At 37.7% G+C, this 15,108-nt stretch overlaps 2 protein-coding genes across 7 annotated transcripts; one reads left to right on the top strand and one right to left on the bottom strand.

Annotated features, from left to right (window-relative positions):
* The first annotated feature begins 2,751 nt into the window (after positions 1-2,751).
* ntmt1 (N-terminal Xaa-Pro-Lys N-methyltransferase 1) lies at positions 2,752-6,258 on the top strand. The gene is made up of 4 exons (XM_084115853.1): positions 2,752-2,902; positions 4,564-4,738; positions 4,994-5,246; positions 5,381-6,258. Exons 1-4 carry the CDS (start codon positions 2,850-2,852, stop codon positions 5,635-5,637), a joined length of 738 nt encoding a protein of 245 aa, XP_083971979.1. The 5' UTR covers positions 2,752-2,849; the 3' UTR covers positions 5,638-6,258.
* A 384-nt stretch (positions 6,259-6,642) lies between these two features.
* ndor1 (NADPH dependent diflavin oxidoreductase 1) lies at positions 6,643-14,870 on the bottom strand. 6 transcript variants are annotated; one of them, XM_084115848.1, is made up of 15 exons: positions 14,508-14,870; positions 13,872-14,013; positions 13,683-13,760; positions 12,459-12,556; positions 12,172-12,270; positions 11,731-11,832; positions 11,418-11,621; positions 11,209-11,336; positions 10,899-11,140; positions 10,466-10,573; positions 9,234-9,348; positions 8,975-9,121; positions 8,547-8,665; positions 7,488-7,582; positions 6,643-7,318 (listed from the first exon to the last, which is right to left on the bottom strand). In XM_084115848.1, the coding sequence occupies exons 2-15, from the start codon at positions 14,004-14,006 to the stop codon at positions 7,174-7,176; spliced, it is 1,815 nt and encodes a 604-aa protein (XP_083971974.1). In that variant the 5' UTR covers positions 14,007-14,013; positions 14,508-14,870; the 3' UTR covers positions 6,643-7,173. The 6 variants fall into 6 exon arrangements, with proteins under 6 accessions (XP_083971974.1, XP_083971975.1, XP_083971976.1 ...); XM_084115849.1 differs by having other exon boundaries at positions 10,899-11,116; XM_084115850.1 differs by having other exon boundaries at positions 10,899-11,113.
* Positions 14,871-15,108: the final 238 nt, after the last annotated feature.

Genomic DNA, 15,108 nt, shown 5'->3' with positions numbered 1-15,108 from the left:
GCAGAGTTGTAGACAGACAGTCACTGAGCGCTGCAAACAAACAGCAGCTGCCTTTTACGGTTCCTCCTAAACCAAAACAACAAGCCATGGCGTAACCGTGATTTAGAGACGGCAACCGCGACGTTCCTCCTGGAGCTGTTCACGTTTAATGCTTTTCTCTGGCAACGCCGAAATCAATGTGCAGCAGTCAGGTGGTACAAGTCAGTACTCTGTAAGTTGTTTAAATTCATTATTATTGTAATGTTTTGTGCTTTGAGACGTGGTAATTTAATGGCGTCTCTCGTGCGTGTCCTTGTGTTTTGAAGAAGGTGTGGCTTTGGAGACACTCTGAAGGGAGCTAACTTGCTATTGCTAGCCACTCCAAAATTGCCTACCCTACCTTAAAGGAAACTTCTGTAGGAGACATTGTTTGGTTCATCTGCTTAACAAGTAGCACAAGATGTATCATGTAACTTTTTTGGTAGCTTATACATGTAACAATGTTCAAACAGTAGTAAGTTTAACACTCACTTTGAGTGCAATTCATTACATACTGTGTTTGGTTGCAGTGTATGTGCACACATGTTCATAAGTGCCCTTATACTGTCCATTTCTTTTTTCCAGGGATGCCTATGTCCTTTTTTGCATGAATGAACTGAACTCCTTGAATGCACAAGGCGGAGATCGCTCTTATATGTGTAAGTACAGTAGATTTATTGATTGAAGCATGTGTCCTTGTGTCTGAGTCAAGGTCTACATGTGAATAGAATGAGATAAGAACTACTTTGTGACCTCCACCCTGTGCAAGACACATCTCCTCACCTTTCCCTTCAACCACCCTCCACATCCAGGAGATACTAAAGGATAGATGTTTCTTTTCTAAATACTTGCATTGCTATTTTAATCAACAACTACTATTAGTATTGCTGATACTGACTAGATTCTAGTACTGTTGTCAGTGTTGTGTAACTGATAGCCATAGCCAGTGTGTAGCAGTTTGATTTAGTTACAAAGACAGCATCAAATATCTCTATAAAATAAAGTACAAATATTAAATTGGCAAACAACTAAAATAAATAAGATGAAGTACTAAAATTATTAAAACTAAAATTTAAATAACAATAAATATAGAAATAATAGAAATAAATCAGTTACAAAAATAATACATTAATAGAAACAATAAATAACAACATTACTAAAACTTCAAATAAAATTTAACTGAAAATATTAAAATAAAGGCTAATTCAAATATCAACAAATACTATAAATAAATAAATATGACTAAAATAACACTGATACATTAAAAATGTTTATTTTGACATTTGATTATTAATATTTAAACTCTTCAAAAAAGTCTAGAATGAGTCAAAACTAGGTGACTGTACTGTCAAACATATTTAGCCGTGGAAAAGAGGTTAATCTAAAAGGAGAAACGTGAGGAGGGCACACACAGAGAGAGAGAGAGAGAGACAGAACCCATAGGCGGAGACAGGTAAGGAGAAGTGCCGGCCAGCTCTGCTGACTCAGGACATTTCAAAAGTGTTGATTTCCGCTCCATTTCTCCAGCCTCTTTGTAATTCTAATGAGAATGTAAAAGGTGTCAGGAGCCAGAGAGGGAGTAGACAGAAGAAGATAGGGTGAAAGAGAGCAGATCAGATTAAATATCGACTGACTTCAGGCTGTCCGATGCAGACAGGCAGTGTACTGAGTCATCATATGTATACCCTGCCAGCTCGGCTGAGAACGAGAGACAGAAAAAGGATGAGCAGACAGAGCCGGGAGGGAGAAAGAGAAAGAGAGGAGTTGCCCAGGGGAGTGAGAGGAGAGCAGTGAAACGTTGGGCTTGTGGGGGAGGAGAGACGAGCATAAATAGTCGAGACAGAAAGCATGCTGTCATGTAATAAGAGGGGGAGTGAAAATAAGAGACGGAATGAGAAGAAAGAAACGGCAACAGTGGAAAACAAGAGGCTGGACAGAATACAAAATAAATACAAGATCGTTAGGATGAACTTACAGTTCAGATAAACATTTATTAGAAAGACATGGGAAATGAGAGTGAAAGGATGTTTATAAGAGTAAACCAAATACAATATTAAGATGAAAATGTGATGAATAGTGAAAATAAAATACCTACTTAAAGACCAACCCTAGGAAAAGAAACACCTAACTCCCATTGCTCTGGTGTCAAAGAAGGGATGCAAACATGCCTAAAATATAAGAAAGTTGTGCTTTTAGTGTCCAGGACAAAAAACTGCTATACTACTTAAAGTGTAGTCCTTTACCGTTACTTAAAGTGTATAGCCTACCTCTACCTTTTTTATAGAATGCTGCTTTAGGTCTCTAGAAATGAAAATAATTTTATAACCTTTTCGTTTTCATTTTCATATGCAGGTATTATATACACCCCCCACCCACACACACACATAGACTTTTAGGCCTACTGTAACTATTGTTTCTGTTTTTCCCTCCTAGTTTCAGTATATATATATAATATAAAAGATTAAAAACAAGCAGATTTAGCATAATTTTAGCAGAAATACTGGAGGAAATATCTTAGCCTACCTTAAATTTAAGAATGGCCGTTGAGTCAACCTTGTGTAAAAACACCATTTCTTAAAACACTATTACATTTTTGACAACATAAAATAATAATGACACGCATTTAATTGAAGAAATGACCGTTTTAGTCATGTACGCAAGTTTACATGCGGCCACAAGATGGAGACAAATTAAAAACAATTCGCTGAGAGGGAAACACGTTGGTCAAAATAAGGAAATGACGTACGGTGTTCAGCATTTCTGCTTTGGGAAGCCAGGGGAGCTAGGCAAGCTTTCATGGGGCAGTTCTACTACAGTTGTTCAGTAGTGACATGACCGATTGTAAGAAACGACAGTCAGCGGCAGCGAGGGCACGAAAGCAAAGGTACGGTAGTGTTTACTGTCTGAATTACTGTTAAGACAGAAACAGCTCAGAAAGACCTGTTGGAAGCATGAACAAGTACATACCTGTGATTTAGAGCTGGTCGTGTGTCAACACGTGTAACTATTTGTCACCCCTAAATATAGCAAAAGGAAAAGACACGTTTAACGACAGCGCGATAGCAGGGCCACATGTATGATCTTTTTTTGTCCAAGTAAACCCAGTAAGTAATGAGACTGTAACAGTAACACTACTTATTTCTTCAATTGCCATTTATTACTTAGTAAATATGCCAATTTTTTAGTCTTTAGACTACAAATATTTAGTGGGTATTGGTATGTTCTGTGGGTCTTCTGTATGTATTTATTCATGCTTTCATTTTTGTTAGGAGATTATATCTTATTTGACCAGTCATTTGTCTGTCAGTCTACGGTGGAGTGATGCTTCCTGACAGCTGAGTTCAGACAGCAGAGACACATTTGGATTCAGGTGTCTAAATCTGACAGCTTCAGCACGTTAGGTCTCATCAGGGGCTCCGCTAAGGGGGAGAAGTTAGGACGATTCTATGGGCCCACGCACATTTGGGGCCCCCAGAGATCTATTTTATTAGTAGTAACAGTACTAGTTGTAATGTAATAGGAGGCCCAAGTTACCTCATATTCTTTCATAGGCCCAAAATTGCTAGTGGCACCCCTGGGTCTCATTACAGGCTAAAGAATTGGCTCTTTACCATTTAATTGAAATTATAATAGGGCTGTGAAAAGATTAATCGCGATTAATCGCATCCAAAATAAAAGTTTGTGTTTAAATAAATATGTGTGTGTACTGTGTATAATGAAATTTGTATATATAAATACACACACATGCATGTATATATTTAAGAAAAATGTGTTATTTATATTAAAAAAAATATATATTTATATATAATATAAATTATATATAAATATATACAGTATATGTATGCAAATATTTCTTAAATATATACATGCATGTGTGTGTATTTATATATAAAAAATAATTATACACAGTACACACACATATTTATTTAAACACAAACTTTTATTTTGGATGCGATTAATCGCGATTAATCTTTTCACAGCCCTAAATTATAATTATAATAATTTCATAAACTAACAACTCAAACAGTGTCTTACTGACAGTGAATGCATGACTAGGTTTACTTACTATGAATAATATTTGACATTTGTGTATATTTATTGTAAAATGTACCTTGCCATATGAGAATGGTTCTGCCCAAGGTTTTCCCCTTGTCACATTCGCTTTTCTCATTGGGGCATCAATAAATATTTTCTGTATTGTGAAAAGCACTATACAAAAAACGTGACGAATAGCAATGGAGTATAACAGTTTTACAAGAATGGCTTTTGCAACCAATTCATTTATATGCATTTAGATACTAATGTAATTTTACACTGCACAGAAGCTTCCTCTGAAGCAGTAAGACTGATTTTCATGCAGCATATGATTTTACACAAACTATAATTGCTATGAAATTGATTTAAATATGAAATAATTCAATTTACTTTTAATTGTGTACTTGTAAACTTCTAATTGAATATATACATCTATACAAATTCATAAGATGAAAGTTCAATATAAAATGCTGACTGGTAAAACTACTTTCTTTTGATCTCTGTGGTCAGGAGTTGCACAAAGATGGAAGACTGCTTGATAGAAGACCAGACAACCTTTTACTCAAAGGCAGAACATTACTGGAAGGATGTCCCGCCCACTGTGGATGGAATGCTGGGAGGTTATGGCAGCATTTCCAGCATTGACATTAATGGCTCCAAAAAGTTTCTTCAAAAATTCCTTGGGGTGAGTAATTCTACATTTTAATACACTACTGTTCAAAAGTTTAGGGTCAGATATATCTATATATATATATATATATATATATATATATATATATATAAGCAACCTTGGTTAACATAAGAGAGTTATTTCAAAAACATAAAGAAATAGTAAGTTGTTAGTGTAAATCTTTGACATTCTACAGTTACTAAGCTTTATCAACCTTAAATTAAAGTCCATGAGAAACACACTATCGTCTGGTTTCCTTTTTACTCAAAGGAAGGCCAGGGTAAGACTGGTACAGGCTGTTCTCTGGACTGTGGTGCTGGAATTGGCCGTATCACCAAGCGGCTGCTTCTGCCGCTCTTCCGTACTGTGGACCTAGTAGATGTGACACAGGAGTTCCTGGATAAAGCTCGTACATACCTGGGTGAGGAGGGCAAGCGGGTGGAGAACTACTTCTGCTGTGGCCTGCAAGATTTTCAGCCCCAGCCAGAACGTTATGATGTCATATGGATTCAGTGGGTGATTGGTAAATGGATTTATTTGGCTACACCATCTATCATAAGAACAATTTTATAAAATGGAAACAGTTAATATAACCAGATGAATCTTCCATTATGTTTTGCAAACACAATAAAGCCCAATTGCTCCATGTATCTGTAGGTCACTTAACCGACGACCACCTGGTGGAATTCCTGAGGCGTTGCCAGAGCGGTCTGCGTCCGAATGGCCTGATTGTGGTGAAGGATAATGTTGCGTTTGAGGGTATAATACCTGATGATGTAGACAGCAGTGTGTGTCGGGACCTGAATCTACTACGTCACCTAGTAGCCAAGGCTGGACTCAGCATCATCTGTGAGGAGCAACAGCAGAACTTCCCCGAGGAGATTTATCAGGTCCACACTCTAGCGCTCAGATAGCTGCAAGCATTGCACAAGCATGTTTTTATGTGTTTGTTCTGAAGCCAATGACGTGAAAAGAAATTAGGATCTATGTTAGCTACACAAGAAGCTACGCGTTACTGTCAGTGTGATCACCATTTTTTTTGAAAAAGGCACAAGACTTGAAGGTGATATTGGGAGCTTGGGATTTTACTTCTAGAGCTTGTAATATGACAGCTAGGACTAAATACTTAAAGGGATAGTTCACACCAAAACAAAAATTGTCATCATTTACTCACCTGTATGACTGACATTCTTCTGATGAACATAATATATATTTATGTAACTTTTTTTTTTGTAATATATTGGAGGTCAATGGTCCCTAAAACTGTTTTGGGAATGTTGTCAAAATGTTGTATTTTGTGTTATACAGTCATACAGGTTTGGAAACACATGATGGTGCGTGAATGGAGAGAACTATCCCTTTAAGACTATTTAATCAGTTTATGGCACTGTGAACGGCGTGTGTAAAACCTTTTAATAACTTATGAGAATTCGAATGTTCCATTTTAGTATGTGTGAATTTGCAGCTGTTGACAGAAAACTCTCAACTGAACCATATGTTGTATTTTGTGTCGAATAAACAAATATTTTGAAGTAGTCCTTGAATGACACTGTTATTGTGTGTAACAGTGGTCTTAGCCTTTTTGACTCAAATACCATAATCACCTTCCCCCATCACTGCTAAGATATTTATTGTCTATATGCTGTAATAGTTAAAACATTTTTAGTGATTTTTATTTATATATTTAATTAATGTGGTCGGTAAATTTAATATATTGAAATAACCACAATTCATTTTGTGATTCCAGAAGTTATGTTCTGCATTTTATGTTCTTCAATAACAACAATGGTTAAAACCTAACAATTACAAAAGCACACAGGAAAAGCATACAGCGCCACAGGAAAATATGTTAACATTTTGATTTTTGTATTTTTTAGCCCCCGGTTGAGAATCACTAATGTAGAAAATACCAGTGTGAGTTGGATTTTGCATTGTTGAAATTTTATTTTATTTTTTAAATGAGGACATCCACACTAAATTTTGACTGGTGCACACTAGCTGTGTCCATATGAACAAGTCGTTTTGATGCTTCAATGTAAAATTAAACAAAGAATCAGTTCTTATATTTCAGTCATGATTTATTTTAAGAAATTAAAAGAATAGAAGTATTTCCGACTATTAACACATTTTCCAAGTCTTTATTACTTTGTCCTTCAATAAGTCAAATCCATACAATAAAAATGAAAGCAGTAACACCAGCCTAGATTACAGCTAACATCAAATCAAATTCATGGTCTGGTAGTGTGTGTTGTTTGTAACTTCAGCTAAGCTTATGAGTCCCAGTTACATTGTTAAAGGCAGTGGGGAACTTGTTGGGAGAAGAAAGTGGTTGGACCACAACTGAGGTTTGGAATCAGAGCACTATATAACAACATTTAATCTCAGTTCAACTCACTTTTCACACTTGAGGCTGTTTTTTGTTTATTAAGGCTATGGATTTAATGGAGAGATCAGGACCAGGTTTCACTTTGAAAGCGTCCAGTTTTCTCCATGGCATCCAGCATCTCGTGTGCCTGGTTTTCAGAAATCCAACCCTCTTTCTGGAATACTTCTTTCAGCGCGTCACATACACTCGTGGGCATCTGCTTGGCATTTCTGGATGAAAATGGAAAAGGGTAGCTCATTTCTGTCCTGCTCCTCATATATGCTGTAATATTGCTCTATAACCAACCATACATACAGTATGGGGTATAACATTCCATAAAAATGTAAATGTTCAACACTATTTTGTTGAATGTCTTAACTTGATGTTAAAAAGACTTACCCTGCTATGTAAAAGAATGCATTCTTCTTTGCTATCAGATCCCATAAAAGTTTGCTTTGTTCCTTTACGCGATGCTGAACGTAGATTTTATCCTCCTGTAAATGAATCATATTCAAATTTACCTAATTATATCCCACAGCCTATAAAAGGAAATATTTCCAGGCAACAATTATTGCAAAAACAATCAAATGAACACTGTAATTATAATGTTTCAATTATAAATGTCCTTAATTACAAAAAATTACATTAACATTGATGTGCCTTCTTTTACAGTAAAAACATGCAGTATGGAACACATCTGATTTCAAAAGTCACATTCTGCATAATCTGCATTATACTACTGACTGTATGACAAAAGACAATAGGTGTGTACGACTTCATGCAGCGCTGTGCAGACCGATCGGCGAGAGCTGCCACTTGCAGTTGGGGGCAGAATTGAAAACGGAGCCGTCAAGTCGGACACTTTCTGCTTCCTGTAGTGACGCTCGCTTACACTGTGTTTGCGTACTTTATTACAGACGAAGTGGATTAGATGTGATATTTGTCAAATACACAGAAGTTTCAGACAATTTCATCAAGCAACAGAAACACTTCATGCAATGCTTAATGCAGCGCCATTTGTACAAGAATAAAGTTCAACATAAGACTACACTATTTAAATACCAACAAAGTGGGTCTATATATTTCTTCATTTTATTGTTATGAAAACATGGCTTTGAGAGCATTAGCGGAACTGAAGGTGTCAGGATACACACAAAACACGTCACTGTTGTCATCGGTGAATCCGGCCAATCGTTGGAACAGTGTCGTCATCTGAGCTTGTGCAGCCGCTGCTCTCGCGGTATGTTGATGCCTTGCATCACCGTGACGCTGTCTCAAGTCGGACAAAATATATTAATGGCATTCACTGCATCAAGTCAGACGTTGATCGGTCTGTGCAGCGCCGCATGAAGTCGAGAACACCTTATTTTTTTTAAGTGTTCCTGGGTCCTCCCCTCTCTTATTTAGATACACCTGTGCAGTGCTCTTATGGTAAGAGCTAAATAACACTCATCTGACCTGATCTCTGGAGAAGGCTGTGACAAGGATCATGTGGCCCCTCTGCACCTTCTCCTCCCATTCTGATCGACAGTAGAAGTCTTTTGATTCAGAGCGACAGCCAAAAAATAGCACATTAGCTGAAACAGGAGATGAGACTTTAGTTAGAATGTATTATGACTAAGCACTCTTGAGTCTTACCAACAGCATTATGCGTCATGGCCCACATTCGGTCACTACTTATCAAATTCTGAGTGTTCTAGGCCATAAAGTACACATTTTATAAAGATATAATCAGAAAAATAGGCACCACATTTCTTAATTCTTACCCTCAGCCCAATTCAGGAAGAAGTGTCCCTCACAGTAAATTTTATTAGCAAAATACATGTTTGACCATCACTTTTTATCTTTTTCACTTCTGAATAACAACCAAATCCAACAAAACTCACCGATCTTCCCAAGAGCAGCCCTCTCTTGTATGGCAGATCTGAAGGGGGCCACACCAGTCCCTGGTCCCACCATTATCACAGGGGAGTCTGGGTCGTGAGGGAATCTCAAACTCCCCTTCTTCACCCACAGCGGTACGTAAACATCTCCTAAACAGTGTTTTGGACACGATTTATTCGTACAGATTTCATTATTTGTCTGACTGCATTATTGGCAGTTTTTGACTTTACTTGTTAATTCTTTCAGGTCGATCAGACCAACCTTTCGAGGGCTCCAGAGATGCCAGCCAGGAAGAGCAGAGGCCTTTACGTGGCTTCAAAAGCAGGGTTTTATATTTCACCACAGCAAGCAAGATCTGGATTCGGTCAGGGTGTTGCTGTGGAATCAGAAACAAATATTTATATAAATATTATACATTTACAATACCATTCAAAAGTTTGGGGTCGGTAAGATTTTTAATTCTAATATGCTGATTTGGTGCTCAAGAAACATTTCTTATTATTATCAAACAGTGCTGCTTAATATTTTTGTGGAAACCATGATACATTTTTGAGGATTCTTTGGTGAATAGAAAATTTTTTCTATTTATTTGAAATAGAAATCTTTTGTAACATTATAGAGTTAGTTCACCCAAAAATGAAAATTCTGTCATGAATTACTCACCCTCATGTCGTTCCAAACCCGCAAGACATTTGTTCATCTTCGGAGCACACAAAAAAAAAAATCTTTCTGATGAAATCTTAGAGCTTTCTGTCCCCCCATAGACAGCTACGCAACTGACATTTTGACGCCTCAAAAAGAGATTGTAAAACTAGTCCATTTTAATTGAGAGGTTTAGTCCAAAATCTCTGAAGAGACACGATCACTTTATATGATGAACAGATTGAATTTATGCTTTTAATCGCATATAAACATTCATCAACTCACACATCAGTTGTGGTAAACAGAAGCTCATGTTCTCTTGATGTGCAAGAACCAATGAGGTTCATTGTCTTGTGTTACGCAGCACTTTGAGCTTCAGCAAGAGGTTTGTTCTCACACATCAAGCAGGTTCGGTTGAGCTTCAGTTTATGTTCTCTGATCAATGTTTATATGTGAGTAAAAGCCTAAATTCAATCCGTTCATAAAGTGATCGAGTCTCTTCTGACAATTTGGACTAAACCGCTCAATTCATATGGATTAGTTTTACGATCTCTTCATGAACTTTTTGAAGCGTCAAAGTGTCAGTTGCGTAGCTGTCTATGGAGGGACAGAAAGCTCTCTGATTTCATCAAAAATATCTTAATTTGTGTTCCGAAGATGAACGAAAGTCTTGCGGGGTTGGAACAACATGAGGGTGAGTAATTAATGACAGAATTTTCAATTTTGGGTGAACTAACCCTTTAAATGTTTTTTATTGTTACTTTTGATCAATTTAATGCATCCTTGCTGAATAAAAATATACATTTTTCCCAAAAATATTTAGATAAATAAATACATTAAAAATGACTTACCAAGAGAGAAGAGGCAATGGAGAAGGAGCGAGGCTGAATTTCTGGAAAAAGATCCAACAAGTAGTCAATGCTTAACTCAGCTGTGGTGTGAGGGAAGTCTGTCAGTACCTGATCAACAAGAGTATAAAAGGTTAAATAACCTCTGCCCAGAGATCACAAAACCTGTTCAAATCTCACTTGTACTAGCTTACAAATGCAGTAGATATTTCACTTCCTTTGTGTAATGTTAACATTAGAAAGTGACAACACTACTTGTTCACTAGTTACAGATTTTAACAACCACATAAAAAACTTTGTAGGCCACAAAATATTTAAACAAGCACACAGTTCTCACATACTCCGAATGACAACAGAAGACAGTGTACAAAATGAGTCTGCAGACATCATAAAATAGTTGTATAATTTCACATTAACAGTCAACGTGACCTCTGACCTCCAGGGCTGTTCGGCGGGGTCGGTTGCAGTAGGAGTGAAGAGAATCCTGACCCTGAGCAGAACTAAACTCCACAAGTTTTTCACGCTCCAGCTCATTAGTGGCAAAAGTGGCCAACACCTCAAAGAAGGAACGACGTGGAACAGCAGAAATGTCCAGGAACTGCTCCACCAGAAAGCGAACGGAGCAGGGCTGAGGAAGACGCGCGGGGACTGCTGCTACAGAGAAGAGGGGAACACAGACTTTTTCAAACTTTAAAAGGTAAGGCTTCTCTTATGTGGAACACAAATGGAGATGTTTTAAGTATCACCTGTGCTGCTGTCAGTGGAAGTTAGTGTAAAGTAGCGCTCCGAGTCAAGCTTCAATAGTTGGCAGAACTGCTCCACATCCTCTGCAGCATTACAGGGTCTCATCATTACAACGTCCCCTGCATTGTACCTGTCAGAGATAGACACAATCTTTTAATATCATATTGTGATAACATCTCTATATTTTATTTAAATCTTTCGCACTGCTCACTGGATGTTGGAGCCTGTGATGTCAAACTCGATATGCCTGACATCCTGGAAGTGTGAGGGATGAGTCACTCTCTGATTGAACACGACTCGAGCTGGAAAAGGCTGCAGCGAGGTGGGAAGGGCCTTATTATCAGGTGTCTGGAGATGCTCAGTCTGCTTATCTGGGACTTCATCTAGGAAGTGGAAAACGTATCGGGGTGGAAGTCTGAAAAATCAGAACATTTTACTTGAAATATATTAACTTAAATATTTCAATTAAGTAATCAAAGTGTTTGGAAGCTATGAGTGTAACCATGATTATGTGAAATACATACTTTTCTTCCTCACGGATTGGAGCGAGGCCAGCAGGAGGAGGGTAGACAGACAGGGTTTTCTGCCAGAACGAAAGCAACCAGGGGTCAATCACACCATCAGGCCTGAGGAGTAATAAAGGAAATATCAGCTGTACAGAATGCAGACTTCACAAACACTGTATTCACCTTATTTTCCAATGTGAAGGTAAGCTATTTGCTGTAAAAAACAACAATAAGTGTAGTAAACTGTAAAACTATTCGCACTACAAGCCAATGTGCCTATGATTACAATAATATCAAGCAGCATACGGACTGTTTTTGTACATATATATATATATATATATATATATATATATATATATATATATATATATATATATATATATATATATAGCTGTACAAAAACATATATAACATTTATTATATAACTTATATGTGTGTGTGAGGAGGAACTCTGCTCACCCCAGATCATGTTGATCATCAGCCAGTCCAACAGGCTGCAGCATATTAGCACCAAGCTGAAGCAAACGCTTATAGAGCTTCTTCGCAACAAAGTTGAACCTAGAAAGTGGACCGAAAAGGTCTCAGTGTTGTATCATCAATCATAATATGCAGCCTGAAAACATATATGTCCTCAGTTCTTAAAAAAAAAATGACCCATTCAAATTCATTTAAAATATGCAGTGAAGAAAAACAATACATATGAAAGCATAATGAAGGCTTTGTAAGCAGAACATCTGTCATCTTACTTTGGATATGAGGAGTCTCCAAGGCCCAGCACAGCACAGTCAAGTCGACAAAGAGAATCAGCAGGCAATGACTTCCTGAACAGGAATCTCCAGAATTTCTATATGAAGAAAATATTCAAATATTTAACATTTAAATATACAGCGGGGAAAATAAGTATTGAACACGTCATCATTTTTCTCAGTAAATATATTTCCAAAGGTGCTATTGACATGAAATTTTCACCAGATGTTGGTAACAACCCAAGTAAGCCATACATACAAAGAAACAAACAAAAATAAGTTCAGAAATTAAGTTATGTGTAATAATGTGAAATGACACAGGGAAAAAGTATTGAACACATGAAGAAAGGGAGGCGCAAAAAGGCATGGAAAGCCAAGACAACTGCTGAAAACTTACAGTAATTAAAAAGCAATCCAGCCCCCTGTCAGTGGAAATTAATAACAGCTGGTTCAGTCCCAAATGATGGCCTACAAAAAGGTCTCATTGCCAAGGTGTCACACAAGACACATCTCATGATGGGTAAAAGCAAAGAGCTGTCTCAAGACCGTCGCAACCTAATTGGACAACTCTTCTGATTATTCTTTTCACTCCTCTATCAGAAATCTTGCGAGGAGCACTGGTCGAGGCAAATTTATGGTGAAATTATTGTTTTTCCACTTCCGTATTATGGCCCCAAAAGTGCTCACTGGACCATTCAGAAGCTTAGAATGGCGCCTATAACCAATGCCATCATTATGTTTTGCAACAATTAGGTTGCGACGGTCTTGAGACAGCTCTTTGCTTTTACCCATCATGAGATGTGTCTTGTGTGACACCTTGGCAATGAGACCTTTTTGTAGGCCATCATTTGGGACTGAACCAGCTGTTATTAATTTCCACTGACAGGGGGCTGGATTGCTTTTTAATTACTGTAAGTTTTCAGCAGTTGTCTTGGCTTTCCATGCCTTTTTGCGCCTCCCTTTCTTCATGTGTTCAATACTTTTTCCCTGTGTCATTTCACATTATTACACATAACTTAATTTCTGAACTTATTTTTGTTTGTTTCTTTGTATGTATGGCTTACTTGGGTTGTTACCAACATCTGGTGAAAATTTCATGTCAATAGCACCTTTGGAAATATATTTACTGAGAAAAATGATGACGTGTTCAATACTTATTTCCCCCGCTGTATGTAAAGCATAAGAGTATATAGACTAAATTCTGTTATGTTTATACCGACTGACCTTCATATTGTCTGGAGGGTCCCCCTGTCCTGTGGTGGAGCAGACAAACACTACCAGAGACTCTGAGATCAGGTTGGCCTAATGAGGGGAGAGGTGATAACAAAAAGCAAAGAGATCATATGAACTAATTAACTTATAACCCCAACTCAATGCAAAGCTTCGCATGTCTGACTGCAGACGTGCACTGACCACATTGTAAGTGTCCAGGGCTTCGACTCTGAATCTCATTCGCCTCCTCTGCGCCTGACGGCCGATCCGCTCTGCCGTGTCCTGCGCTGTTCCCGTCTGACTCCCGTACAGAACCAGGAGAGTGTGGATGCTCATCTTTATACTGGAATCAGAGAAGCAAATAAGTGCAGTAACGAATGTTAAACTTTGTTGTGGTTTTTGAGCAATCGGCATCAGAAATACTATTCAATTATACCACCGGAACTTTTTATAATGAGATCAAAAGGGTGGGTTTGTTGTAAATCGAGGCAGGTCAATGACAGCTTTCAGTCATCCACCATCTAACGTTACGTGACATTTCTCATGCATCCCCCTGCAACTTTTCGAGATCTACATTTAAGAACATATTCCATTGTGTAAGATCGCGTGGCTTACCTAAAAATGTAAGCGATGCTCTCTCTCACTATCGTCAGCACATATACTGACAGAAAAGACTGACTGTGTAAAACAGACTTCCAGCATATTGTCATGGAGCGCTTTACGGCAGAATTCTGTCATTTTACGACAATTGCCCATCATTCACGCCGCATGTAACTTATGTTTTGTCAAACCTGAGCTAAAACTGGCGATAAGAGTGAAAGTTTTCCGCAAACATACCTGAATGGTATTAATTCGTCTCTCTTCTTTTTGCCTCTTGACAGCTCCGGCACAGTCAGACCATAGACTGTAAAAAATAAGAGTCAGACAGAACAAGCCCTGGCATTCCAGTGGAAACAGACCCATAGAAACGCGTCCTGCGTTCCCTCTCCAAGTCGTTCAGTCGTTTGTTTATGTAATATTGAAAGTAGAAAAATTAGAAAACAGTTCGGTCCCTTTTTCGTTTGTTAATTTTCCCCCCAAAAAACGACAAACAAGAATTCAGCTTGATTTTTAGTTTTTCGTATTGAGGTAGAAAAATAAATAAACAGCTTGAATATTCGACTTCTACATGTGGGCGGGAATGAAACGCCCCTTTCCTCTGATTTGTCAGCCGAGGATCGAACATTTCCGTCATCAGTTCTTCCTCAGTTCCGCAAAAAAAGAAAAAAAAAGAAAGAAAAAAGGATGTGATAATGACAAGATTAAGTATTGGGCATACAACACTAAATCAAAGTTTATATAAAATAGGTAAACATGAAACTGGTAATTGCGATGAATATCCAGAAACAGTAAATCATATATTACTAGAATGTACAGCATACAATAGAGAAATAGGATA

This window comes from Abramis brama (genome assembly GCF_963993115.1).
Source record: "Abramis brama genome assembly, chromosome: 5".
Lineage (NCBI taxonomy): Eukaryota > Metazoa > Chordata > Actinopteri > Cypriniformes > Leuciscidae > Abramis > Abramis brama.
This window is presented reverse-complemented; position numbering and strand designations above follow the sequence as displayed.